Source organism: Calliphora vicina, chromosome 5, assembly GCF_958450345.1.
Source record: "Calliphora vicina chromosome 5, idCalVici1.1, whole genome shotgun sequence".
Taxonomy (NCBI): domain Eukaryota; kingdom Metazoa; phylum Arthropoda; class Insecta; order Diptera; family Calliphoridae; genus Calliphora; species Calliphora vicina.
Window position 1 is genome coordinate 82515581 of NC_088784.1, and position 26975 is coordinate 82542555.

General features: G+C 29.4%; 1 protein-coding gene across 2 annotated transcripts in view; it reads right to left on the reverse strand.

Moving 5' to 3' along the window:
• Sema2b (Semaphorin 2b) overlaps window positions 1–26975 on the reverse strand; it is a 192112-nt gene that overhangs the window by 21258 nt on the left and 143879 nt on the right. The window contains exons 4-11 of one of the 2 annotated variants that reach the window (XM_065513665.1): window positions 21444–21512; window positions 20919–21023; window positions 15902–16039; window positions 14098–14230; window positions 13509–13865; window positions 7024–7252; window positions 1377–1713; window positions 1074–1237 (exon numbers count right to left, since the gene is read on the reverse strand). In XM_065513665.1, the coding sequence (XP_065369737.1) occupies window positions 1074–1237; window positions 1377–1713; window positions 7024–7252; window positions 13509–13865; window positions 14098–14230; window positions 15902–16039; window positions 20919–21023; window positions 21444–21512 (1532 nt within the window). Of the gene's footprint in view, window positions 1–1073; window positions 1238–1376; window positions 1714–7023; window positions 7253–13508; window positions 13866–14097; window positions 14231–15901; window positions 16040–20918; window positions 21027–21443; window positions 21513–26975 lie in introns of both variants that reach the window. The other variant, XM_065513664.1, reaches the window with a different exon arrangement.

Below are 26975 nucleotides of genomic sequence, written 5' to 3' on the forward strand. Positions count from 1 at the left end.
GAACTAATATTAGTAAATGCTACCGGGCAAAGCCGGGCGGGTCAACTAGTTTTTTAATATTAATGCATTTTCTATCCTTAATTTAAATTTCTTTAAATGTATAAAATATCTAATTTTGTGTGGTTTCACACACACAAGCGTGAGATGAGGGTTAACAAAAGAAATATAGTATTTTTTTTTTGGAAAATGTATGTGTTCTGATTTATTGTTTAAAGTTAACACAGAGAGCTTCAAAAATATTGAGTTTTTATACTCTTCACCATGAGTGACAAGGGTATATCAATCCCGCCTCGGTTGTCTCGAAAAAGTCGGCCCACAAATGGCTCAGATTTAAGGAAAAAATCGGGACAACCTCGATTTTGGGCCTATTTTTGATCTAAATTACTTTGATCTTAATTACTATTCATTAATATAGTCAATATGGATATCTAATGATAGATATGTACTTTAAAGTCCAAAGGCTATAGTAATTTGGACCTATAATGGGTCATAATCGGTAAAAATATTTTGAAATTCGAATTTTTTTTTTCACAAATTTAAACTTTTTTAAATTGAAAAAAAAATTTCTTGAACATTTTTTTTTTTTTTTTAATTTTTAAAAACTATTTTGACAAAAAATGTTTAAATATTGTTTACCTTAAAATATTTAAAATTTTTTTTAAAGTATAATTTGGCACGGCCTAATTTATCTCTCTTACTTCTTTTAGATAATTTATTTTCTCCGAATATATTCAAAAATTCCTGTTCACATTTATTTAAGAAACAACTAAGTTTCAATTCAATTTAAATCCTAAAAACAGCATTTGCTCTAATATAAAATCAATTGAAATACAAAGTTAAAATTTTATTATTCCGCAGGAGTAGAAAAAAAGTTCGTTGACTTTTATGCTAAAGCAAGACAAAAAAAAAACAAATCAAATTGTGCTTCAATGGCTGAGTGTCTATCTGTGAGTCTTCCTTGAAACTTAAATGCACTTAACAGCAAATATTCCAGTTTTATTTATTTTTTTTCTGTTGGTATTTTCGAAAATAAACTAAATTGTTTATGTGACATACGAGTGTCAGTAACTTACCGTCCTTTTTCTGTTGAATGATGATACCATCTAACTGTTTTTTGTTTTAGAACTTCTGGAACTTTAACAAAACATGACAAATGCAATGTTTGGCCATATGAAGCTGTAATACGTTTCTTTAAAACACTGGTATCACAAATGCCGGATGTTTCGTTGGCAACATCCTACAAAAAAAGAAAAATAAAAACAAAGAAAGAAACAAAAATTAAATGAAATTTTCGCATATAAAAGTTTAAGACATGTTGTTGTTTAAACTAAAGAAATTTGTATTAAAAAAAAACCATCATCAGCCCTTTAACTCACCTGCAGTAAACCCAATTGATAGGGCTTGCAAGTGCCAGCATCTTTATCCCAACCGCAATAGGGATCGGCGACACAGCGGAAACACGAGTCATAACGTCTTACACACATTGCCAAATCGATTTGTTTAACCACATGATCTGTAGCCAAATACAAAGAACCAGTCTTTTGACTTATGCCCATTTCACGTATTGGCTCATTGTTGGCCACTTCCAAGACATCCAAAAGATTCGAATGACGGCGTCCATAACGTATAAACTGTACTATTTTATAAATATTACCAGTGGCAGTGCCAATGAAATACACCAAATATTCTTGATTTAGCTTGTCAATGCGTATTCTGCAAATAAAAAAAGTTCATAAAAGAAATTACAAATTTAATTAAAGTTTTTTTCTATTCCTTTTGTTGGTTTCTTGTTAAACAAAAAACTTAAATTTATTTTTAAGCTTGTTAACCCCTTTCAAACTTAGTTTAACTAGCTTAAGCTTGACAACAAACAATTTTAATGCTTTAAGTTTAACCCAATTTACTTAAGCAGCTACTACTCATTTATCTTATTTTTTTAAGTTTAAATTTTTTTTTAGTAATCTTTCTTATTCTTTGCGGCTTTTATTTTATTCTGCATAAACACATACTACATATATTTTTTGCTTGAAAATAAACACCAAATTCTTTCAAATTTAAGTTTAAAATTTATTTGCAAAAAAAAAAAACAAAAAAAAGAAACATTTCTCTTGTTCCACTTAAGTTTGTGTATCTTTTTTCCTTTTTCGAAAAAAGGAAGTATAAAAAAACATTTATTTTTGTTTAAGTCGAAAAAGGGAGTAAACAAAAAAACATTCTCAAATTACTGTAATTTTTGGTTATTTAAAAAACATTACCCCAAGAACCATTAACATAAGTCACAACTACTACAAAAACAGTTCAAAAGAAAAGAAGCAACAAAAAACCTAACAGAAAAAAAATAATCTTTTCTGAAATGAACTTGGTCAACAAGGACATATTTCAAAAGCAAACCCAACAAGAGAGAGAGAGAAAGAGAAAATCAACAACAAAATAAAAGGGTCAAGTATTTAAATAGCAGTGATAACCCAGCAAAATGTTGAAGAGGAAAATATTCTTACCATCTGATCAAATGGACTTAACTATAACTTTTGCAAACAAATAGCGGAACGTATGGTTCATGTTCGCTGTTATTTGATGTGTTTGAAGATTTACCCCATACATCAGTATTTTAACCCTCTAATGTTTAAGCATGCCTCAAGGCACTCATCTCATAAATGCAAATATAACTGATTTTTCATTTCAAAAACCTTGAAAGCTTTTTAAACTATTTAAGTACGTTTTTGAGCGACTGCTAGAAGAGTTTTTGGAATTACAAATCAGTTATATTTGCATTTTTGCAATGAGTGTCTGGGGCATGCTTGAGCATCAGAGGGTTAAGAACTACAGAGATTTATTTATCAAATCAAAATTGCGCCCTTTTCATTATAAAAATATCTGATGGCACCTGGATGGAGTCTTACCGAGAAATAATTGAGATTCCATTTACTTCTCACTTCACGGCTGGCCTATTTAACAACATCGAACATAAAATGGGCGATACCGAAGATTGGACAAATTCAACACAGACTCTACACTGTCTTCCTTCTTACTTCAGATTCTAATGAGAATACTTGAAGACCAAATAAGAAACATATTACAGCAAATAATGTTCTCTTCAAAAAAGATAAATCGTTGAAGATAGAACTTCATGATCTCACGTTAGCCCTTTCAATTAAATTTATATCATGGAAAACATGCTCTTGATTTTTGTTGTTGTTGTGATCTTTCCATCAATCCTCAGAAAACTAAAAAGGTTATATTCATAAGAAAAGAATATTGAAATATTAGGTATCAAAAAATTGAGAGAAAATCGAAATTTCTGGTTGAGATTTTCAAAAGAAAAATCACACTAATCCATGAATAATTTAATGAAACAATTGTATGGTGGCCAGTAATAGAAGTACGAACCCCTGCGTGAAACTGCTGAATCGAATCAAATAAAACTAAGACCCCTTTCACACTAGGCAATTTAGTTGCGCAAGTCTCTTGTGTTTGTAGATACCAGAGGTAATGTCGGGTTGAGGAGAAGAAAATTTTGCATGCTGTTTTGTTGTTGGGCAAGAGACTTGCGCAACTAAATTGCCTAGTGTGAAAGGGGTCTAAGACAGAATTATCAATCAATTCTGGTAGTTCCGGACACTTAGCTGTGATATAAAAATATAAATTCGGGAACACAAGAAAACTGCGACAAAGGAGATTGCCACAAAAATTCCCCCCAAAAGATAACTATGATTATTTTATCAATAATATTGAAGTTATTGAAATATTCACTGACGTTTCCAAGACAGTAAATGACTTGGTAAGTGGTGTTTTCTGTGAGAAATTCAGAATTAGACATAGCTCAAGATCAGTGGTCAGCATTCATAGCCACCAAAGTTTGAATATTTTATGTCCTTTCAAAAAGGACATTGAAAGAACTTCTTCCATTTTCACGAAAAAAAGGCTCAAACTGATCCCTAAAGAGAGGAGCTAGTGCGTTAAGATCTTCCACAAAAATGTTCCCCATAAAATTCCACAACATAACTCTGACAATAAGAATTCTCTTAGACATTAACTTACAAGATTTTTTTCAGTTAGTATAATGCTCTCTTCAATCAAAAAATTAAAACTTTTATCCAATGTAAAAAAAATTCAGACCAGGGCCCTGCAGGGGTTCGATTCAGGTTCTGTGAAACGGTGAAATGAAAAGTTTTTTCATATTTTCATAGAGTTTCTGATTCTCGTTTAGTGAAAAAATTATAAATAAATTCAAATGTTTTCATATGAATAGAACAAGTGGAACGGGAATCGCAATTTGTGTAATTGTGAAATGATAATATGAAAGGTTCTTATGAAAACGAAATTGAAAAGTTGTTTTTCATTTCAACTGTGCTGGGTAATAGCTCATAACCATATTTGGGATAATGAAATTGCGCATGAATTAGACTGGGCCAGAACTGATCTTGCTACAGACGTCGATTGTGAGCATATATATATGGATATTTACCTTGTGTACAAGACGATAAGGAATAAATTAATATGCAGACAGATTATGAAATATTGTGTGGTAATGAAGAACATAACACCATTAACTTTCTGTATCAATGTCCTGCACTATCACTCATTTGGTTTAAATGTTTTAAAATTTTTTCATTCAGAATACTTGAAGAGTATGACCCAATTGGCAATAGTAAAATACATGAAAGTATTGAAGAATAATTAAACTTTACCTGTTGTTACGTTTTTACCTTTTAAAAACGGTGGTTTATTTCCTTTAAATAAATCGGATACTTTTGATTACAAACAAAAGCAGTTGAGTAGTTTATAATTTGTAACAACAAAGTTCACAAATTATACAGCACAATGAACGGCAGTTAATTTATCTTTATTGAACTATTCTTCAAATTAGACTTTATAATGCAAACAAATATATTTGATCATAACTCTAACAGCGATAAACTGACTATCGGCTGCAACTGCTACCACTATTTGTACACAGCGCCATCTTCCTTCCAGTAGCTTCACGAATAATCTTAATGGACAAAACTACAATGTTCGCATTCCAAAGCTTTTAGCAGGTTCAATGTTAATGTTAGTAGCTTAAGCCTTTAGTGTTGCAATACTTAAGGTAGGGTCACTCATGACAAATATTTGACGAAAAAGACGTAACCACTAAATAAAATACATTTGAATTCTTTTATTTATTTCAAAAACTTATTTTACTTCAATGATTCAAAATAAAAAAATTTGTTTTAATTTATTTGATGCTGTTTGATCTTACAAAACACTTGTAAGAGTAAACACGTCAAACAAATTTGTGCTAAATTTGCCGTGTGTGACCCTACCTTTACAAACAATGCTAATATTTGCGTGCTATCAACATTGTTGATAGCTGGACATGTTTATAAACATGATGAATGTTGCAAGCAGTCGTTACAAACCATTATATTCAAATTGATAGTACAATTTGGTAACAATATGAAACTCGCTAGTGATAAGGAAACTATCATTCTATGGATGAACGTTAATTATCTTGTGAAATAAACACATTTACTCAGTCGTGGATCTAGTGAGGGTAAAACCGAAATTTTCCGCCAAAACCGAAAAGTTTTCATCCAGTAGCTTCATGAATAATCTTAACGGACAAAACTAGAATTTTCGAATTCTACAGCTTCAATGTTAATGTTAGTAGCTTAAGCATTTAGTGTTGGAATGCTAATAACTTTGTGCTACCACTATTTGTACACAGCGCCCTCTTCCTTCCAGTAGCTTCATGAATAATCTTAATGGACAAAACTAGAATTTTCGAATTCCAAAGCTTTTAGCAGGTTCAATGTTAATGTTAGTCGCTTAAGCCTTTAGCGTTGCAATACTTACAAACAATGCTATCAACATTGTTGATAGCTGGACATGTTTATAAACATAATGAATGTTGCAAGCAATCTCATTAAATTCAAATTGATAGTGCAATTTTGTAACACTATGAAAACCGCTAATGATAAGGAAGCTATCATTCTCTGGATGAACGATAATTATTTTGGGAAATAAACACATTAACTCAGACTTTGATCCAGGGGGTCCAAACCGAAATTTGCCCCCCAAAACCGAAAAGTTTTAATATACTTAATAAAGGAAAAAAGAAAAATGTAAAATAAATTTCAATTTATTTTCGCGCACCAAATTATGTTCATGTAAGTTATGAAACATTCAAATATATCAAAGCTTCCTTAGATAGAATCTGTCAGCATCATTGGCAGGAATCGATGCTGCAACCTTCAGACTGATTGACCAACACACTATTATATGGTCTGTTGTAGCACTCTTATTTGCGACACTATGTTCGTGAAAACAACTCTTCAAAAATTATTAAATTTTAACAATTAAGTATTTCAAGACACAGCGAGTTGCATTTAGTTTTTTTTTCTCATAGTAACAGCAACAGTAATTGTTAACAATTCAATTCCCCTTATACAAATTTTCTTAATAAGTTGTTATTGTTTTATATGGGGAAATTTAAATCTTAAATTCATATTTTCGGCTCACTTGGTTATTTTTGATTACAATTGCATTTTGCCTGCAATCCTCTTGCGTCCTTTTTTTTTTTTTTGCTCTTTGTTAAGGCGAATATTTTTGTGTGTGTGGCATAAACTTTTGTTTTTGGCAACATTACAGAAAAACCAAAAAACCCATAAAAGATTCTACATACTCTTATTGTAGCTGTTGTTATTGGTGATGTTGCTGTTGCTGCTGTTGTTGCTGCCTTGTATTTTCTTTATTCAACACAAGTCATTGTATAAACCATTATACCATAAATATTTCTTTATTTTTTTTGTTCCTTCTGTTTTTTGTATTCGTATTTAAACAAACAGACTCAACAGAAATTTCTTAAATTATTTACCACAAAAAAAGTCGTTTATAAAATTCATGCCACAGAAACACAGCAACAGCAGCAGCGCAGCTACAATCAAGTGCACACATAAAGGCAAGTGAAATAAATGGTTTTTGAAGAAGACATGCTGAAAAGAACACACAAATATATGTATCTATAAATTGTCATATACTTACTTGTCCACAACCAATTTGGTCAAGATAATATCACGTTTATAAAATACTGGATTGCCAAATTCATGATCGATAGCTTTATCCATTAAGGGATGTTTGCGTATAAAATTCAACACCTGGTCGGGCAAAGATGTGGTATCATTTACACAAGTACCGGGTCGAGGTTCCGGAACTTTAGAGTTTAAGACTGGCAGCCAAGCTGAGTTGGAGGTAGCTTGTTCTTTGAATTTGCCTGTAAAAAAGAAAATTAAAAAAGTAAAAATTAGTATAAAGCTCAAAATAAAAAAAGTTAAATTAGTTAAGGTCATATTGATAATGTATACAATTTAATTAATTCTTATTTTAATATTTTGCACTCTTCCTAGGAAAATACATAAAACGTGAATTTAATAGTCATATTTATTGAAGCTTAAATATGCAATTCATAAAATTAATTCAAAAACTATGTATGTCTCAAATTAAAATTCCTATTAAGTCTTGAAAAAATATATAATATATTCCTTATACTTTAGGTTGAAATCAACAATAAACTACAATTTAAATGCAGTTTATGCATTTATATTTTATTTTTTTCCCCACTCTATGGCGTTTTTTATTATTTCTGCTACGCTGCAGCTACCGAGTATGTATAACACTTTAATTTTCCCATTGCTTTTATGCCACATACAATGCTTTCCGTTTCCGTTAACGAAAAATATATTAAGCAAAGAATGAAAATAACTGTTTCTGAAAGTTTTGTTTTGTGTGCTACACACAGTTTGGTATGTACGTTTGTACCTATACATTAGAGTAGCCCTTATTTTGTACTTTTTCGATTCAAAATTGTCCTCCGTTATCTAAAAGCCAAATACTAGAATTTGAGAAAAATCGAATAATGTTTAGAGGTTCACCCAAATTCAAAACAAGTCTCAAATAAGTACCACCCTAATATTCATACGTATATATATGTGTGTTTGAATAAGTGTGTTAGTACGAATGAGTATGTATTTTTTTCATTCCTTTAATATTTATTTCATTTATTTTTCTTTTCATTTTTATGTAAAATAATGCATTTATATACAATTCTTTATATAGTTTTTCTTTATTTTTTTTGGTGTATATGTTTGTTGTTTATACGTTTCTTATTTTATTTCATGGGTTCATGCAAATGTGACATGAAGTGCATGCTCAAACATGCATATAAGGCATTGCAAAACGTAACGAAAATAGAACAGAACCAAACAAAAATAAATAATAATGTTTTCGAAATTATACATGAAACTGTTTTCCTGGATTTTTTCCGTGTAATGCTTGCTTTTTGTTGCAGGAATAACAAAAACATGTGTAAATGTCACGTGTTTTTAACATTAAACGTGTTGTTTTTGTTTGACTTTTAACAGGGCGAAAGACTAAATATAATAAACAATATAAAAAAATAAATGAATAAAATAAAATGTATCTGCAAATTTGCTTTGAAGAGTGTATTAGAATGGCTCCACTTGTAAATAATCAAAAATACTATCAATTATTTATTAAGCGACCATTTCCTTGTAACAAGTAGAATCTGTTTAAATTATACCCAGATAAGACAGATTCATTAAGGCAACCAAATTTATTGTCAATGAAATGATTCGGTTGTACACAAACAATATAATTTTTCGATTGCATCAACAAAAAGTCAGTATTACAATTTATGCAAAACAAATTTTTGTTATTCCACCGAAAACTTTGTAGTCGCAACTCTAAAATTCGAACATTAAAGCTAAATTATTACATTAGTCAATAATTTTTTTGGTTCTGCCTAATGTACATACATACATATGTAAGCCGTTTTATATTGTTATACATATGTATTGTATGTATGAACTATATAATTGTAATATTTTTTTGCTTACATTGTGTTAAATAATGCTTCTATGGAGACAAACTTATGTTTTTAAATAACTGGGTCAAATAATATAATTATTTAATAAGACTCATTTCTACGAAATCTACACTGTTTTAAGATTAAATCTCAAAATTGTAGTATGTCTAGTTATTGTTTAAGAATATGTCATTGAAGTTATTATTATAAATTATTTTTTAAAAAACTAGTCTAAAATATAATGCAATTTGAAAACATACAATTTGCGATTTTGTGATTTTTTCAAAACAAAATAGAGTAACGATGTCGGAAAATTTTTATATTTATACATCAATGGGTAAATGAAATCAAAATATCATTTTAAATTGGATTGAATACGAGTGGGCGTGGCACCTCCTATACAATGTAAATCCCTAATTTCGAATATCTGAATGATTATAATCGTAAAAGTATTTAAATTTTGAACGAATTAATTTCGTATCACTATACGGAGTTTGCCTTAAAATGGGCGGGATTGATTGTATTAGTGGGTGTGTCACCACCTATCATACAAAGTAAATAGTCCAATATTTCGAGAACTATAATTTTTAAAGTATTCAAACTTTATACGAATCAATTTTGTATCACTGCATGAAGTTTAACCAAAAAATGGGAGGATCGGAAAAGGGGATAAGTCACTTCCCATACCACATTTAGTTTGTTTGTATGACTGTTTGCTTACTTGTACTTTGTAGGAGGCTAAACCGCTAAGAATGTCTTTACTACATCACGATTTTGTAATGGAACTTGACTTACAGTAAAGAAATTAATGAACAATCTATACGAGGCACACTGTGGTAAATCACAAATCTAGCTGGACAAAATTAAAAAATAAATGTCTGGCAACATTCCTTCTGATCATTGAATGAGCTTCTCTATACAATAGGGAACTGTAATTCATGTTTTGTTTTTTTGTTTTTTAGCTCCGATTAGGAAAAACTAAGCTTTAAAGTCAGTTGTTGTCAACAGGTACATTAAGATTTCAAAGAGAAGTGTATTTTTTGTGTGACTTTGGTTTATGATTAAAAATTGTCATAATTTTTTTATATTATTATTAAGCTATATTTCAAGGAAATATGCAACAATTTTCATTTAATTATTTCCATTGTAACTATTAAAAAAACTATTTTTTGTGAGAAGATCAGAAATTGGAAAAAATAAAATATTTCTTTTTTTCAAGTAGAGTTAAAGCTGTTTATTCCGAATAGTTCCGCTGTAAAACTATATTTGGGTTAATCTGTCAAGTGTTCACTTTAAGGTAAATCAAAAACATCTTGCGCATTTTTGCGACCGCCATACATTTTTTTTCACATTTCCACTATGACCTACACAAAGAAAAAATAAAATATTTCCTTTTTTCAAGTAGAGTTAAAGCTGTTTATTCCAGATAGTTCCGGTGTAAAACTATATTTGAGTTAATCTTTCAAGTGTTCACTTCAAGGTAAATCAAAAACATCTTGCGCATTCTTGCGACCGCCATAAATTTTTTCACTTTTCCAGTATGACTTCTACTTTTTCACTCCCAAAATACATTGCGAAAAAAAAAGTTGGTTTTTTATAATCGTTTTTATATTTGAACTCATTTTTTATATGATTCATAAGTGGGAAGTGAACCCAACGTGATTTATTTATTTTGTCCAGTTAGATTTGCGATCTACCACACTGTGCGAGGAGACCATTATAACTGGAAAGTATAAAACGTATGTCTTTTGATTTTAAGCAAATGCAGAGTCCTAGTCGCCTAGCATTTGAAATGACAATTAATAAAGCTTAAGGTCAGTATTTGCAAGATTGTGGACTAATTCTAGAAAATGCATGTTTTTCACATGGACAGCCTTACGTTGCAAGTTCGCGAGCCGAATTTTTTTATTTTATTTTCTTCTTTTTATAGCACCTTTAATATTTCGAATTATTCAACATATTTGAAAAAGCTTATAACATGCTGATACTATATTGAAAATTCTTTAAAATTCATAAACATATTGAATTTTTTTTTTAAAAATTTTGAGTTCGAAATTTATAAATTTAAGAAATTAGAGTTTTTTTTAAGTATCATCATAATTTAGAGATTATTTTAACAGCTTTAAACAATTTTCGAACATAAGTTAGAAATTTTCCAAATTAAATTCGGAATTTTTGAACATAATATTGCATGGTCATCAAGTTTATGCGTGAGCTAGATATTATTTACGCAGTTTTATATATTTTTCGAACATAACATCGAAAAAAAATTTAAATTCAGCTTTAAGATTTTTTCATGGTTCGAAATTTAAAATATTTGTCGACTTTATGACTTCCAAAACGACTTTTTTAGCTTTTTTCGTTAGGCAACTATTGAAATAGTAAGACTACATAAAGTCGTCCGGAAAAACGCCAGTTGAAAGTTTAGCATTTTTGAGGCTAAATTTAGCCTTTTTATTTACCCTTTAGCATCGAAATTTTGGTTTTAGCTTTTTTCTAGCCTTTTTTTGGTTTCAAAATAACCGTTTGTAATTTCCACAATATAATTTTCCGACCCTATAAAGTATATATATTCTGGATCCTTTTAAATAGCGGTGTTGATTAAGCCATGTACGTCTGTCTGTCCGTCTGTCTGTTGAAATAAATTTTCTGAAGACCCCAGATATCTTCGGGATCCAAATCTTCAATAATTCTGTCACAAGTTTCCTATTTAAAATCAGCAAAATCGGTCTACAAATGGCTGAGATATGAGGAAAAAACCAGTACAACCTCGATTTTTGACCTATATCTGGATTACTAAGTCATTAATATAGACAAAGACATTTTCAACGACGTATATAAGACCATAGTAAGTTGGACCTACAATGGGTCAAAATCGGAAAAAAAAAATTTTAAAACGGGATTTAAAAATTTAAAAACCAAAAAAAATTTTTAAAATCTAAAAAAAAAATTTGAAAATTTAAAAATTTAAAAAAAACAGTTTTCAAATTTAAAAATTTTAAAATAACAATTCGAAAAAATTTTTAAAAAAAATAAGAAAAACTACTTTGGAAAAAAAAATAATTTAAAATAACAATTCAAAATAAAAATGTTTCCATAAAATTAAAGAAACACTAATAGAGAATATACATAGAGCGGAAACTCTCCTGTCAAAGACTTAACTCAGTTGTCAGAAACCTAAGTGGTGAGAATGTATTAGTAGAAAAAACTATGTGAAAACAAAAACAACACTTGTATGTGTGATTAATTTAAGTAAATTTTTTGTTTGAGTTTTTTTCTAGTTTCCGCTCTATGTTTCTCTATGGAAACAACTTTGGAAAAAAATTAATTTTGTTTACCTAAAAATATTTAAAATTTTATTTTATAAGTATAATTTGGTGAAGTGTATATAAGATTCGGCACAGCCGAATATAGCTATCTCACTTTTTTATCTTCATATTGGGTTTGGTACAATCTGAGTCCAGAAAGGTTCTGATTGGTACATACAATTTTTATTATTTAATCGCCATCCATCTTGATTATACTTGTTATCAAAGATCAATATTACTCATACGCTAACACATTTCATGCGAAAATTACAATTCTAGAAAAAAATATTCTAGAATTAAATTTTCTTAATTTTAGTAAAACAAAAACTGTCTCTAAGTTCTTTTGTGTACAATCAGAGGCCACGAACAAGTTTCTGTTTGGTACAATTTTTAATTTCTACTAGCCATCCAAAAATAAATATTACTCATATGCTAACATGGTACATGCGAAAATAGAAGTAAGAACATATTTTTTTAAAATAAATTTTCTTAATTTTAGTTAAAAAAACTGTCTCTAGTTCTTCTGTGTTTATATTTAAATTAGTAATTGTACACAAAATTTTAGTCATTTAATAACATTTTATTATTTCAGCTCAATTGTTTCTCACTGCAGTTTACTATATTGTATAATTTTTATTAAATTTAATTTTCCACTTTTAAGCTGCCTTAAATTTAATATTATTTTTATAAACTGAATAGAAAAAAAAAGGAAACTTTGCAGACTTTTTGTGTATGTTGAAGATTTGGTGAACATCAACTTTTAACTTTATCAAAAAGTTTTTCGCAAACATTTTTTTTTATTTTATTAAACAATTCCACATTTTCTTAGTGCGACAGTAATACGGTTCAATGATTTGCTGGAAAAAATAAAGTACGAAAAAAAAGAAAAATATAAATGTACCAACATTTTTCTTAATACCATTTACTAACACATATAAAACCATTAAACTTGAAGCCATATGTGTACAAAGGTGGCTGTAAGTAAAAGAAAAATATTTCTTACTTCTGCCACAGCTATACACCTTTAGTTGCTTGCAGAAAACCAACTAAAAAACATCCTGGAAAATAAAAACTTCACTGTAAGAATTTATAGCAGGTACAATAAATCGTAACAAATACTCGCATATATTTTCGGTCTTTCTTAAACTCATACAGCACACTCTTGTTATACAAAAACCCACCCCTACTTGCCCGCTTGTAATGGCTCTGGTTTGCCACCTTCATTTATTTTAAAATGTTTTTTAGAATTATTTTTTCACTGCTACATTTCTACTTCTTTACCTTTATGCTAGTTTTACAGTCAAGTAATTTAGTACTACATAGTTTCTGTGTCTTACCTTCAAAAGTGGCATTTATGTCGCGTATATCGTAACTGCACACAGCTGAGCCCACGATACCGTGAGTGTTGGTGGTGAATGTTGCATAGAATTTTGTATCATCGTGCGGCATCTTATAGACGGATTGTATTTCATTAAAATAGAAGGGAAATTCACTTGATATACTGCAATTGATGCGTGCCTTTAAATATGTTGCCCAATTTTGTCCAGTCATATATTTGCCACCGCGATCATTTTTACAAACGCGTGCTATACGCGAATAAATGGCCTTGCCACAGTTGATGTATTCCACGGCATGTTCGCGAAAGAAGAAATACACATAGTCACCAATGTCAAAGGAGCCCACAAAGTTGGGTTCTTAAATGGAAAAGAAAGGAAAAGAAGAATTAATGAAAATTAATTTTCATGTTGAAATTAATATATTCTTAATGCTAACTACCAGTTACTATATCAAAAAGCGAGTACTTTGATTGAAAATTTAACATGATTTTTGTTAAAGTAACCACAAAGAAGTACTCGCATTGTATATAATATATATATAGAATAAGTTAGTTAGAATTTAGCTTTTCTTGTAGAAAATTATACTTACTGTCCAGCCATTTGGAATCGTATTTAACAGTTCTTTTGAAATTATGCTCCTTGCGGCCGGATGTCATGTTGTACAAATCTGAGCGGAATATAACTGAGTCAGCTTTGGTGAATTCGGCATTTGTGCCAGAATACTGTAGGGGGAAACAAATTGAAAGTATTGAGTTCAAAAAGATTATTCTAAGAAACACAATTGTGGTGTAATTAAAGTCTTAACCCATTTCAAATTCATGTGTTTAAAATGTTTATTGGTAACATGAACAATACCCAGAGTAAAATTGTGAATAGAAGATGATGATATTCTAAGAAATTGACATTTAGATATGGAATATTTATAAGAAATATGGGAGCCTCATATGGATTACAACTAAAATAAAGTATTTTCGTACGTATTTCAGCAACATGAAAAGTTCTTTGAACGATTAAACAACCGCGGACGAATTAAAAGGTCTTCCAATAGGGTCTTCCAAACTTTGCTATATCTGTCGAAGTGACTGTTATTTATTCAGTTTGTTTTGCGAAATCACCATGGAAGGATATTGCGTCCAATAGCTTAAGCAAATGATAAAATTGTTTTATCAAAATGGGTGTTTTGTTCAAGCAACTCTCCACGGTCTTCTCCCATTTTACGCGATGAGACCCAATTCTGGATGAATGGGTAGGTAAACAAACAAAACTGTCGGATATGGAACGATACCAATTCACATGAGATCCAAAAGAGTGGATTTCGACAAAGTCACTGTTTATGTTGGTTTTAGGTTGGCGGCGTCATCGGTCAATAATTCTTTGAGAACAACGTTGGACAGACCATGATGATTACCGTCTTCTTTTAGCCTGAATTATATGGAAGCAAACGACATGTGGCATCAATAAGATGACGCTATGTGCCACACAGTTCATGCCACATTAGATATTCTACACGAATGATTTGAGGGCTTGATCATATCACGTAGAGGTGATGTGAACTGCTAGAGAGATCGATTTGACCCTGTTAGACTTTTTCTTGTGGGTCTTTCTGCAGTCTCAGGTCTATGCGAATAAACCACAAACCAAAAATCGAAATAAACCAAATATTTATTTACCATTTTCCTTAAAATATTTTACACAATAAACATATGGCAATGACTTGATATGATATTCATTACTCAGAAGTCGTCATATAATGACATACTTATTACCTCGATAACGGCTTCTACGAGACCAATTTTTTTTTAAACAAACACAAACTGCGAAGCGTTTTGCTGGTCTGCAGATACACCCACGGCCTCTGGCGGGAATCCAACCCGCAACCCTCAGATTAATAGTTCAACACACTATCGACAGATCTATCGGGGTACCCTGCTATCAATTAATTACTAAACTCATTACTTTTAACTAGTTTCAGTGATATTAAATTAATGACTATTTTATACCCGGCTTTGCACAGTGGGGCAGAATAAAAATCAAAAATATTGCTCTTTGTATATTTAATGTGACTAAATCAGAACCATTGACTTTTTGTTGAATAAATTATTAAGAAAATTTGTAGAAAAATTTTGGATGAAAAAGTGAAACATTTTTGAAGGACTAATTGAATTAATTTTTTTAAAAAGAATTTCAAAACTTATTTCTAATAATAAGACATTTAAAGTCGGCTAAAGGTTGGCATTTCGACCTTATTAAAAAGTGTTCAAAAATCAGTATTTTAACGGTTGGAATGGGTTAAATAAGTAGATTACCCACAATTGTCTTCAAATCTAAATTTTATTTTTTATATATGTATTTTATTTTAACAATTGTATATATTTATATATTGCTGTACTTACCAATGCTGGCAAACCATAAGGATTGCCCTTCTCTACATAAACCGCCGTTGAATTATCAGCTGGATCATAAGGGCATTTACCAATGCCTAAGCCGATGCCGGGCACGTACTCAGATCTGGGTAAATGTGTTAAGTTTGCCTAACGTAACGACGTTTGGGTCACGCAGTCAAATACAATTACAAAATGGCAAAAACGGAGAAGGAAAAAAAAAGAAGAAAATAAAAATGACAATAATCACATTAGTTGCTAAAGAACACAAGCAAAAAAATATAAAAAAATACATACATAACAAGAAAGAAGTAAGGTATATAAAATATATATATATACATATCTTAAGAAAAACCTAACCTTGGCATTCTTTTTTTTAAAAAACCTACTAGTCATATACAACAAAATTTAGTACATTACCTAAGGTCTATTTTAACTAAAGAAATGTCGTTGCTGTTTTTGTTTCTGCTCTACTTTAGCAATGTTCGTTTTCTTTTATTTCATACTTGAAGGACTAAAAACAATGACATGTTTATTGGAAGGTTATCTTTTATTTTTTTACTTGAAAAGAGAATTTTAAATTTTACTTAGGATTAAAATCTCTTCAACATTTTTTGCCTAAGTTAACAGAAAATTATTTTCTAGTATTTACATTTAGTCTATGTGCTTGTTATTTTCTTTTTTTTAATAATCTGCTTCTTTGTATTTGTCATGGTCATATTTTAAACATTAAATATGAATTTTTTGTTATACAAAATTTCTATATTTTTTTTTTGGTAATAAGGCCTAAAGCTTTGGAAGATGTTTTATTTATAGTCATAGTTTTTTTTTAATAAGCTTTATTAAAAAACGTAGCAACATTTGAATTAGTGGTATCCTGTTTAAAATACAGGAATATTTTCGGGATTACTTGGAGTTCATTCAAGTTGATTTCTGTATGAAGGATGTCGATAGATTTGTGGGATTATTATAATACCCGGAATATTTGATCTCTAGTATTTAAATATTTTGTAAATCTAGTTTTTTAACAAAACCTGAATATTTAGAGGGATTTCGAAGTAAAAATTATGAGGTGGGATTTGGATAATTATGATACATCCTTAGAAATATTATTTTTTTAAAAAAAATTGTATTAGCTCTGAAATCGTTAATCTTTGAACTATCAGTATCCTTTATTTATTTTGAATAACATAATTTTCCGAACCTTTTATATTTCTGAACTAGTGCTTCAAAATGAATTGTGCAACGCATCTATGAATCGAGCAATAGAACCAAAAATTATGTTCCATCTGTATTCTACAACTTTTAAAATCTAAAACATTGTGAAAGGTCTAATAAGCAACCAATACATATTTAAAAACCTTTCAGATATATGAAAGAATTGATGAAAATATTATGTTTATTTTTGGCCTAAATAAATCATTTTCGGTGGTTTCAAATAGCTTCTAATAACGGCTGAAAAATAAGTTTTATATAAACATTAGTCTGCAATTTATAAAAGTTCCTAATTACTTCAAATTTTGTTAGTAGAAAAAGTGTTAATTTTTCAAATACAATAATATTAAAATTATATTTGATCCGTACTCTATCTGTTAAGGTCCATAGCTAGCAAACCGTTCAAAATTCGAGGAAACATTCCACTGCAAAAATGTACCTAAGATCTCAATAAACAACTTTCTTGAATATATGAACTTCATAGGAATTATTCTTAACATCGTTTAGGTCAATATAAGTTAGTAAGAAAAACTAAAGGAATTATTATAAACTAAAGCATACTTTTAGGCAGCCTTAAAAAAATTTATTTCTAAATTTATTTGGAATTTTTTAAAGTTTTTTGCGATTTTGATCTTGAAGATGAAGTTTTTTTGATTTTGTATGTTTACAATTTTTGTTCTATGTGACAAGGGCTACAACTTTGCCTCAGAGAGTAAATAAAAACTCCAAACTTTTTGCAAGATATGAGCCTAAGAGAATGATCTCTTTTTTGAAAAAATTTCACCGAAAACCCAAAAACTTTGCGGGCCCATAAAAAAAGTGCATGACTTTGGGAAAAACTGGGAGACACAAGTCTTTTTCTTTGGTCTTTTATCACGTAGTAGTGTCCGTATATGGTTATATTTCCGTGACTCAAAAAATTACACACAGTGTAATTCTGGAACCATATTTAGACCAAAATTTATGGTTACGAAAATAAAGCAAATTAGATTCAAATGATTAAAGTAGAAGGCAATGGTCAAAGTTCTGAGTTTTTATATTTTCTTATTTTCATAAAATTTAACAAAAGTTCTTTAATAAAACAGTAAAAAACTGGATTTTTTTGAGAAGATGGATAAATAATTTAGTCTGGAGGAATCTTATAAAAGCAGGATAATCCAGCCAAGTGCGGGACGAGTGATTAAATTAGTTATACTCAGACTGTAAAATATTATTGAAAAAAGAAAACTCTGTATCTACAATTTCACGGTTTGTAAAATTTCATGGTGAAAATTGAGTTTATGGAGTATGACTGCAGGGCTATGAAATCAGATTGTTACATTAGATTCTCTAAAAGTGGGCCAATAAGATTTTCAAAGCAAAGATTATTAAAACATAAATTTAACTATATAGACACCAAGGATTAAATCAAAAAAAATAAATTTAACTTTATAAAGGCCTACTATTGGAGCAAATATTTAACAACATATCGACGTCTGATTAAAACTTAAATTGGACTCCATAATGTTCTACGATAGAAGTAAATTTGAACTACGTAAATATCTACAATTGCAGCTAAATATGATTTTTATAGGGACCTCAATATGAATGAATTTTCATTTAAACTTTCACAATATAGACTCCTATGATTAAAGCTAAAATTGAACTACGTAAATACCTACGATTAAAGCTAAAATAGAACCATATAAAGACTTACGATTGAAGGAGACATTGAACTACATACAGACCTGAGATTAAACTGAAATTGAACTGCATTTTAACTACATACAGACGTAATATTAAACTGAAATTGAACTTTATAAAGACCTACGACTGAAGATAAAATTTAAGTACATAATACATACATAAAAATCTAAGATTGCAGCTAAAATTTGACAACGTAAAGACCTTCGATTTATGTAAAAATTGAGCTACATAACGTCCTACGATTGAAGCTGAAATTAAACTACATAAAGACTTACGATTGAAGCTAAAATTGAACTGCATAAAGACCTGCGATAAGAGCTAAAATTGAACTACATAATGATCTACTATTGAATCCAAAGTTGATCTATATGAAGACCTGCGATTGCAGCTAAAATTGAACTACATAAAGACTTACGATTGAAGCTAAAAATGAACTATATAAAGACCTACGATTGCAACTAAAAATGAACTACATAATGACCTACGATTGAAGCCAAAATTGAACTATAGAAAGACCTGCGATTGCAGCTAAAATTGAACTACATAAAGACTTACGATTGAAGCTAAAAATGAGCTACATAAAGACCTACGATTGCAGCTAAAATTGAACAATATAGAGTCTTGCAATTGAAATACATAAAGATCTATCTAGGTATTAAATAAAGACCTTTGATTGAAGCTAAGATTGAACTACATGATGACCATTATTTGAAACTAAGACTTAACTACATAAAAAACTACGATATAAGCTTAAATTGAACTCCATAATTAACTATGATTGAAGAAAGATTTAAGTTTATAGACCTATGATTGAAGCTAAAATTTAAAAGAACAGCGGTTGAAGCTAAACTGGAACTACATAGAGATCTGTGATTGAAGCTTATACTGAGGTAAATTATAACCAATATTTGAATACAAATCTAAACTATGAACTCCATAATGACCTATGATCGACGACAAATTTTAACTTCTAAGGGCTAAGATTGAAGTTAATATTAAATAAAAATTAAATGTAATTGAAGCTAAAATTGAACTGCATGAAAACTTACGACTGAAGCTAGAAATAAACTACATGAATACTTCGGTTTGCACCTTTGTTCTTTGTGTGTTGCATTTATACAGTTTAAATGGAACTTCATAATGACCTATGATTGAATATAAAATTGAAATCCATAGAACTATAATTGAAGCCAAGATTTGACTTCATAAAGAACAACGATTGAAGATCAAATTCAACTGCAGAAATATCTGTGATTGAAATTTAATCTGACCTGCATAGTGGCGAATAAATGAAACTAAAAGTTAACTACATAAAAATCTATGATTAAAGCTTAAAGGAACTCCATTATTACCTATGATTGACGATTCAATTAAAGTTCATATTGTTATGATTGAAGCCAAAATTTAATTGCATAAAGTTCCATGATTGAAACTAACAATATGAAGGCTTCATTTTGCACCTTGGTCATTTATGTGTTACATTTCTGCAGTTTAAACTGAACTCTATACTGACCTGTGATTGAAGATACAATTTAAATTCATAGCCTTATGATTGAAACTAAAATTGACCTACAAATGATTTGCAATTGAAGCCAAAATTTAACTGAATAAAGACTTCAGTTTTCACCTTAGTCCTTTGTGTGTTACACATTTCAACAGCCCACACTTCCTACCAACACGGGAGAACTGTTAACTAAAGTAAGAGGATGTCTGTTTGGGACTCAATTAAATAGTAGGATTTTTTCATTGGATCTCGCATGCATAAAATGAGTGATAATATGAAAGAACTTATTAATTTTGTTCCAAATTTTCCACATAATAATTTGCTTAGTTTTTGGTTATTTTAATCCTATCTTAAAGCCATAATTTAAAACTAAAACCTACTCTACTTAAACTCCAAGTTAAACATAATATTATTTTCTCCTATTCCACCACTAACAACCATTTCTCTACAAATAGCCTTAACTTAACCTAAATAACTGCATGAACTATTGATGCTGGTCCAGAACCTAAACGTTATATAAATGTTCTTCTTATATAACTACATACATTTGTAAATACAGGCATAAAAAAAACAAATATTGTTTTTTTTTCTTTTTTTTTTTTTGCAAATTCTTTATATACTTACATTTATCACGTAGTCCTTGGGATTGTGGGCGTTTGTACCGCAAACATATAGACGTGTCCCAGAGTCCATAGGTTGTATAACACGTATGTGATTACGGCATTCCACCTTCTTCAGGGCAATTTAGAAGACACGTACAAGCAGTTGTGTTGTGATGGTAAAAAAAAGGACGGCAACGAAGAGGAATGAAAAATTAAATGTAAAAAAGAGAATGAAGAAATAGAAGCGACACAAAAAAAATAGGAAAACAAAAATTCAATATAAATAAAAAAACAAGTGACCAAAAAACCAAACGAGTAACAGAATTACAATTTAAAAGAAAATTTCGAAAATTGTTAAGAAAATGGGAGAGAGAGAGAAAAACAGAAAACGCACCCATGAGTTATATAAAAGCCAATTGTTTTTAATTTAATTTTTGTTAAAAAAAAGTTTTAAAAATTAAACAAATTATTGCAAGAAAATGTTGTTAAGTTTAAATTTAATTTTGAATTTTTTTTATTCTCTCTTTGGTCAATAAAGTACACTTACCTCATGTTTTCCTTTAGAGACACAACTCAAAATATCTGAACCTGATGGCTCCAATATAAGAACATCACGCTGAAAGGAATGGAAAAGAAAACAGAAATTAATTTAGTTTAACAGAAAATATAAGAAATATATTCTTAGTTTAAAGTAAAGTTTATAAATAAAGTTGGGATTAAGCTTTTAATTTTTAAGTTAAATTCTTTTATTTTTTGTTTCTTAACTTAAATTAAATTGGTGGATTTTGAATAAAATTTAACTCATTTCATTAAAAATCTAATTGCATTTAAAATTTATTAAAATTGAATTATTTAAAAAAATATTCAATAAAATTATAAACACTTGAATTTTCATTTAATTTAATATACAAATTTTTCCACTTCAAGTAAGTTAGTATTTAGGTCATATTCTACGAAAAAAATAATCGACCTTCCCTTTCAATGCCATTGAAAAATCAAAATTAATTTTATTTAACTACAACAGCTTGTCATTAAAATTAATTTCCTTTCGTTGTAAAAAAATATATATCTGTATATTACAATAACTAAATTTTTTCAACGAAAAATTTTTTTTTTACTACTCGCACTGCTTAACAAAATTATCGTAAAATTTTATGTTTATTTTGCCAACGACAAAATATTTTCATATTTTCGACAACGCTGTCAACAATAACAGCCATAACAACAACAATAGTATGAAAAAAAGAAATGAAATCAATTTTCCTTTCATAAATATTTCAAACGGAAAAACGTGCAAAAATTCAAATGCCATTATTTTATTCATTCACATACACAACAAATCTTGATGTTTGAAAAAGTTTTCTTTTTAACTTCAAAAAAAAATATTGGATGGTAGCAAAATTAAATTCCAGTAAATAAAAATCAATTATTTGTAAAATATTACATTATATCTACAATATAATCTAGAAGAAGTCGTATTCTTTCAAAATTGGCCACTTAATATTTCGAAATAAATAATAATCATACCACACGTAGTACACATATTTGATTTTAGGTTGAATTTATATACATACATTTCAAATATCGAAATTTCGGTATATTGAATATACACAGATTGTCCTTATATCTATGATATGTTCGTTGTATGTATACAAATATTTAATAAGTTAATTTAAACCTTCTACACACTTCCATTGATATTGATATCATCTCCGCTATCTATAAGGATCAGTGTTGCCAGGAGCTGGCGAAAAAAGAAGCTATATTGGCTTCAAAAAAAGGCCAGAAAAAGCTAAACCGCTTTAGAAAAAAAGCCAAAAATAAGCTAAAATATTATAAATTAAGAATTTTGGTTTATATTTATTTTTAAATAAAAAATTAGAAAATATGTTCATAAAATTCATCTGCTTTACTTAAAGGAAGTACTAAAAAGTTAAAAACTATATTAACCATGTCAGAAAATGGACATTGTTGGTTCTATATTTGTCCATTTGTAGTTTAATATATTCTGCCCCTGAGCCTTAAGCTTCGTAATTTTATTAGCACTTTAATTTTTCACTATCAATATGACATAATATATTTTTTTTGGTTTTACTACTTTATTATCTACGGGAAAAAAATTGATTTTGCGTAGAGTTTTCATATGGTAATCTTTGTCGCAATTGCTCAATTAGTTTAATTTGTCATATTATTTTTGTCATAATCTTCACTAATTAAAACGTTCTTTATTTTATCTCTCATTCATCAAACTAGTATGAAAAATGTGTCAAAAACATTAAACAATTTTCAATTGGCGACGATAATGGATCAAATTCCTTGAATTTTAAATCAGAAAACAGCAAATGATTTATTTACTTTTTGTGCTTTGTGTAATACTGGTTTTAAAAAAAGATGGTACGCCAAATTATAATCAGTGTATTAATTACTTAAAAGTTTGGCTTTTTAGAATTGCTGGTTTGACGAAATTAAAACAAAATGGGTTTTAACTCGAAGCATAGATCCACAAGACGTTTAACGGCTATTGATCGCCATCGAGTATCACAAGCCTTCAAGAGTTTGTGGGGCTCTTGTCCATTATATAATGATGAATATAATGTGTAATAACAATTTTGTCTTGAAAGAGAATTTTCTAGACATTTAAGCTTTCAGATATAAAATACTCTATTTAATTTTGAACCACTTGATATCGGCAATTGTTATTTGTTCTTTTAATACTGCACAATTCTTGAGTATGTTGAAAAGCTAAATGAAAATCAGTAATGAATTAAAATGAAAATGGTTCACAAATATAAATTTAGCCTTTTTATTTACTCTTTAGTCTCGAAATTTTTAGCCTTTTTTAATTTCAAAAAAGGCTATTTTGAAATTAAGAAAAGGCTAGAAAAAAGCCACGAAGCTAAAACCAAAATTTCGAGGCTAAAGAGTAAACAAAAAGGCTAAATTTAGCCTCAAAAAGGCTAAACTGGCAACACTGATAAGGATCCAGAATATATCGCACTCGTTCAACAATACTGCATTAAATCAAAATTTTAAAATGTTCAGTAGAGGGCAAAAACTGTTTGTGATTACATTTTAAGAGAATTTGAAAATCCGAATACATCATATGAAGCAAATTTCATTTGAAAATATATTTACAATGGTTTTCTTTAAAATTTTTGCAATTATTGCAAAATAAATATATTTTTTGAGTTAATATTATTTTTCTGAAACTTCTCGATATTTTTTTGTATTATATTATCAACAAAACAGTATCAACTCAAAATACAACCAAATTTAAATAAAGCAATTTGATTATTTTTAACTTGAATAAAGGCTCAATTCAAAATAATACATTTTTTATGAAAATATACGATGCATTTCTATTTAAATTTTTGTATTAACTCAAAATAATGGTACCGTGAAATAGCTCTCAAATGAAATAGCTTCCAATGAAATAACTCCCAATGAAATAATTCCAATCAAAAATGAAATAATTCCTAAACTTGAAAAATGAAATAACTACTAAAGAGTAAATTGAAATTACTCCCAATAATCGGCGGTTTCAGAATTTTTAAAATATTAGTCCCAAAAAAAGCGAAATATCTCCCAATAGAAATGAAATAATTCCCAATCCGCAATTTATTTATGTAATCTAAAAAATGGTAATTATTCTTCGCTTATCAAACATTTTCTGCATTGTGAGCCATGTAGCCATGTAATTTTTTTGCATTTGTTAGGCGATAAGATTTTCTCCTCTGGGGAATATCAAAAATTGGCTTCGCTCTGAAAAGTGTTTTGCATTAACGGCCTTCGGCCGGGCGCTATGGTTTTCTACCCGGGGTGTATCAAAATCAGGCTTCGCTCAGAAAATATTTCTTCCATTGCAGAAAGGTTTTATAATATTTCAGAACACCGATTTAAATTTCGCACCAGATTAAGAAATCGTTGCAACCTGACAAAGGCAAGCCGGTTTTTGATATACCCCAGAGGAGAAAACCTTAGCACCCGGCCAAAGGCCGGCATTGCAAAAAACTTTTCTGAGTGAAGCCAGTTTTTGATATTTATGGGTTCTGCTTTTGCAGAAAATATTCACAATATTTTCTATTAAAAAAACTGTTATACACAAAATTTTCTATAGATAACTCTGCTATAAACAAAATTTTTATAGAAAAAACTGTTATACACAGCAAAATAAACTGTTATCCACAAAATAAACTGTTATACACAAATACTAAATTATGCACTATATTTTTAATAAAAAAAAGATGAGCACATAAGTTTTGATAACAAAACTATAGCACAGACAACGTTTAGCAGAAAAAACTATTTTAAAAGAAACTAAACGAATAATATTTAAAAAAAATAGTTATTGAACTATTACACTTATAAATTCGGTAATATTTGGTAGACATGACTTAAAACTGTTGTATTTTTGAAATTTTTAGCTTTATTAATTTATTCTGGCAACAAGAACTGATCATTTTTGAGGCCAAGAACGAATCAATCCAATATCGGATACTTCGTTCCAAAGCGAAGCGTATCCCAGACAGAACGTTCTGCATCGATCGAAACAAATAGTAGTCGGGTGCTTTCTTCTAGCGAATCAGCTGCGTTCAGTAGAGGATCCATGAACCTTTTGATCCTACCTTTGGCTTTGGTGTCGATTTGGCTGGTTGGCCGGTCTTCACATACAATCTCTTACGCTTCGTTATCATAATGTATTAATTTTTCATCATATGTACTGATTCGGTGATTATTTGCTTTTATACGTAGAGAAAACAGATTCTTAGTAGCAACCTAATTTGTTACTAATCAGGTGATTCGATTACACATACAGAATTTTTTCAATTCTATCAACAGAAAGTCAGTTCATGAAGATGACTGTCGGTTGAAACAACGAAACTCTTATTACTTCTTCTAAAATTGTGTAGAATCTACTGCAAAATTCGGTCACTATGGTAGAATCATTCGATGAGCAACAAATTCAGTTGTTATTAGGAATCAGCTTTCTCTTTATATCATTAAAGCATCATTTCGGAATGCAAAATCAATCGTCTTTCAAGATTTTTCGGCTTTACTTATCATAACTAATTTCACTTAAGTATCTGCCTAGATCCCTATGATTCTACAAGCTCTTGATGAGTTTTATAGCAATCTCCATGGAGTAATATCTTCCAATTCTTGGTCTTCAAACTTATTTGGCTGGCCAGGGTGATATTTCTCTTCCGTGTCAAAATCACCACTTCTGAACCGAACAAACCATCACTCGCACGTTTAAACCGATAGAACACATTCACCATAAGCTTCAGTGAACAGCAGCACTTCTTTTCAAATTAAAGAAGTAAAGCAAAACTTCCCGCATATGAGGATTCGTACAATATTCGAAATTTTTCAAGTAAAAAAAAGTTGTTGTTTACACTATAATTTCAGTAAGTAAGTGAAAATAAATGACAGATAAGTTATTAAAAACAAAAACCGCTTTCAAAAGATACCCCATGTATTGTAAATCCCGCATTTTTAAGATATATTTTAACAACTAATTGTCTAATTTTAAAAACTAAGACTTATATTAACCCTGGGGGGGGATTTCATGTCAAGTGAACCAACTTTAGAAATCGATGTCTTCCTATAGGGCTGAAATTTGCATCAAGGTTCTATTGGATAGTACTTCAAAGTTTTTGATTTTTGTTTTTTTTTAAATTTTTTGTTTTCGAAAGATTGAATAAATAGCTATCTAAACTATTTGGGACACATTTTGCTACGAACAATAGGTAATAAGTTACATGGATGAGAAAATACACCTGTTTGGCCAAAATGTCAAATTTTGACACCCTCTAACTCAGAAAGTTCTTTACCAATCTTGTTGAAAAAGTGTCTGAATTACAATCCAATAGAACTAACTTTAGTGCAAATTTCACCCCGATGGGAACTTTGGGAAAATCAAAAAAGCTTTTAAAACGATAAAGATTACAGCGAAATATTTCCAAAATTATATTTTATATTTATATTGCAGATGTTTGGAATAATTTTAGAATTTATTAATTTATACAATAAATGGAGGAATTCTTAATGTGTTCAGTACATTTTGAAGGACCCTACT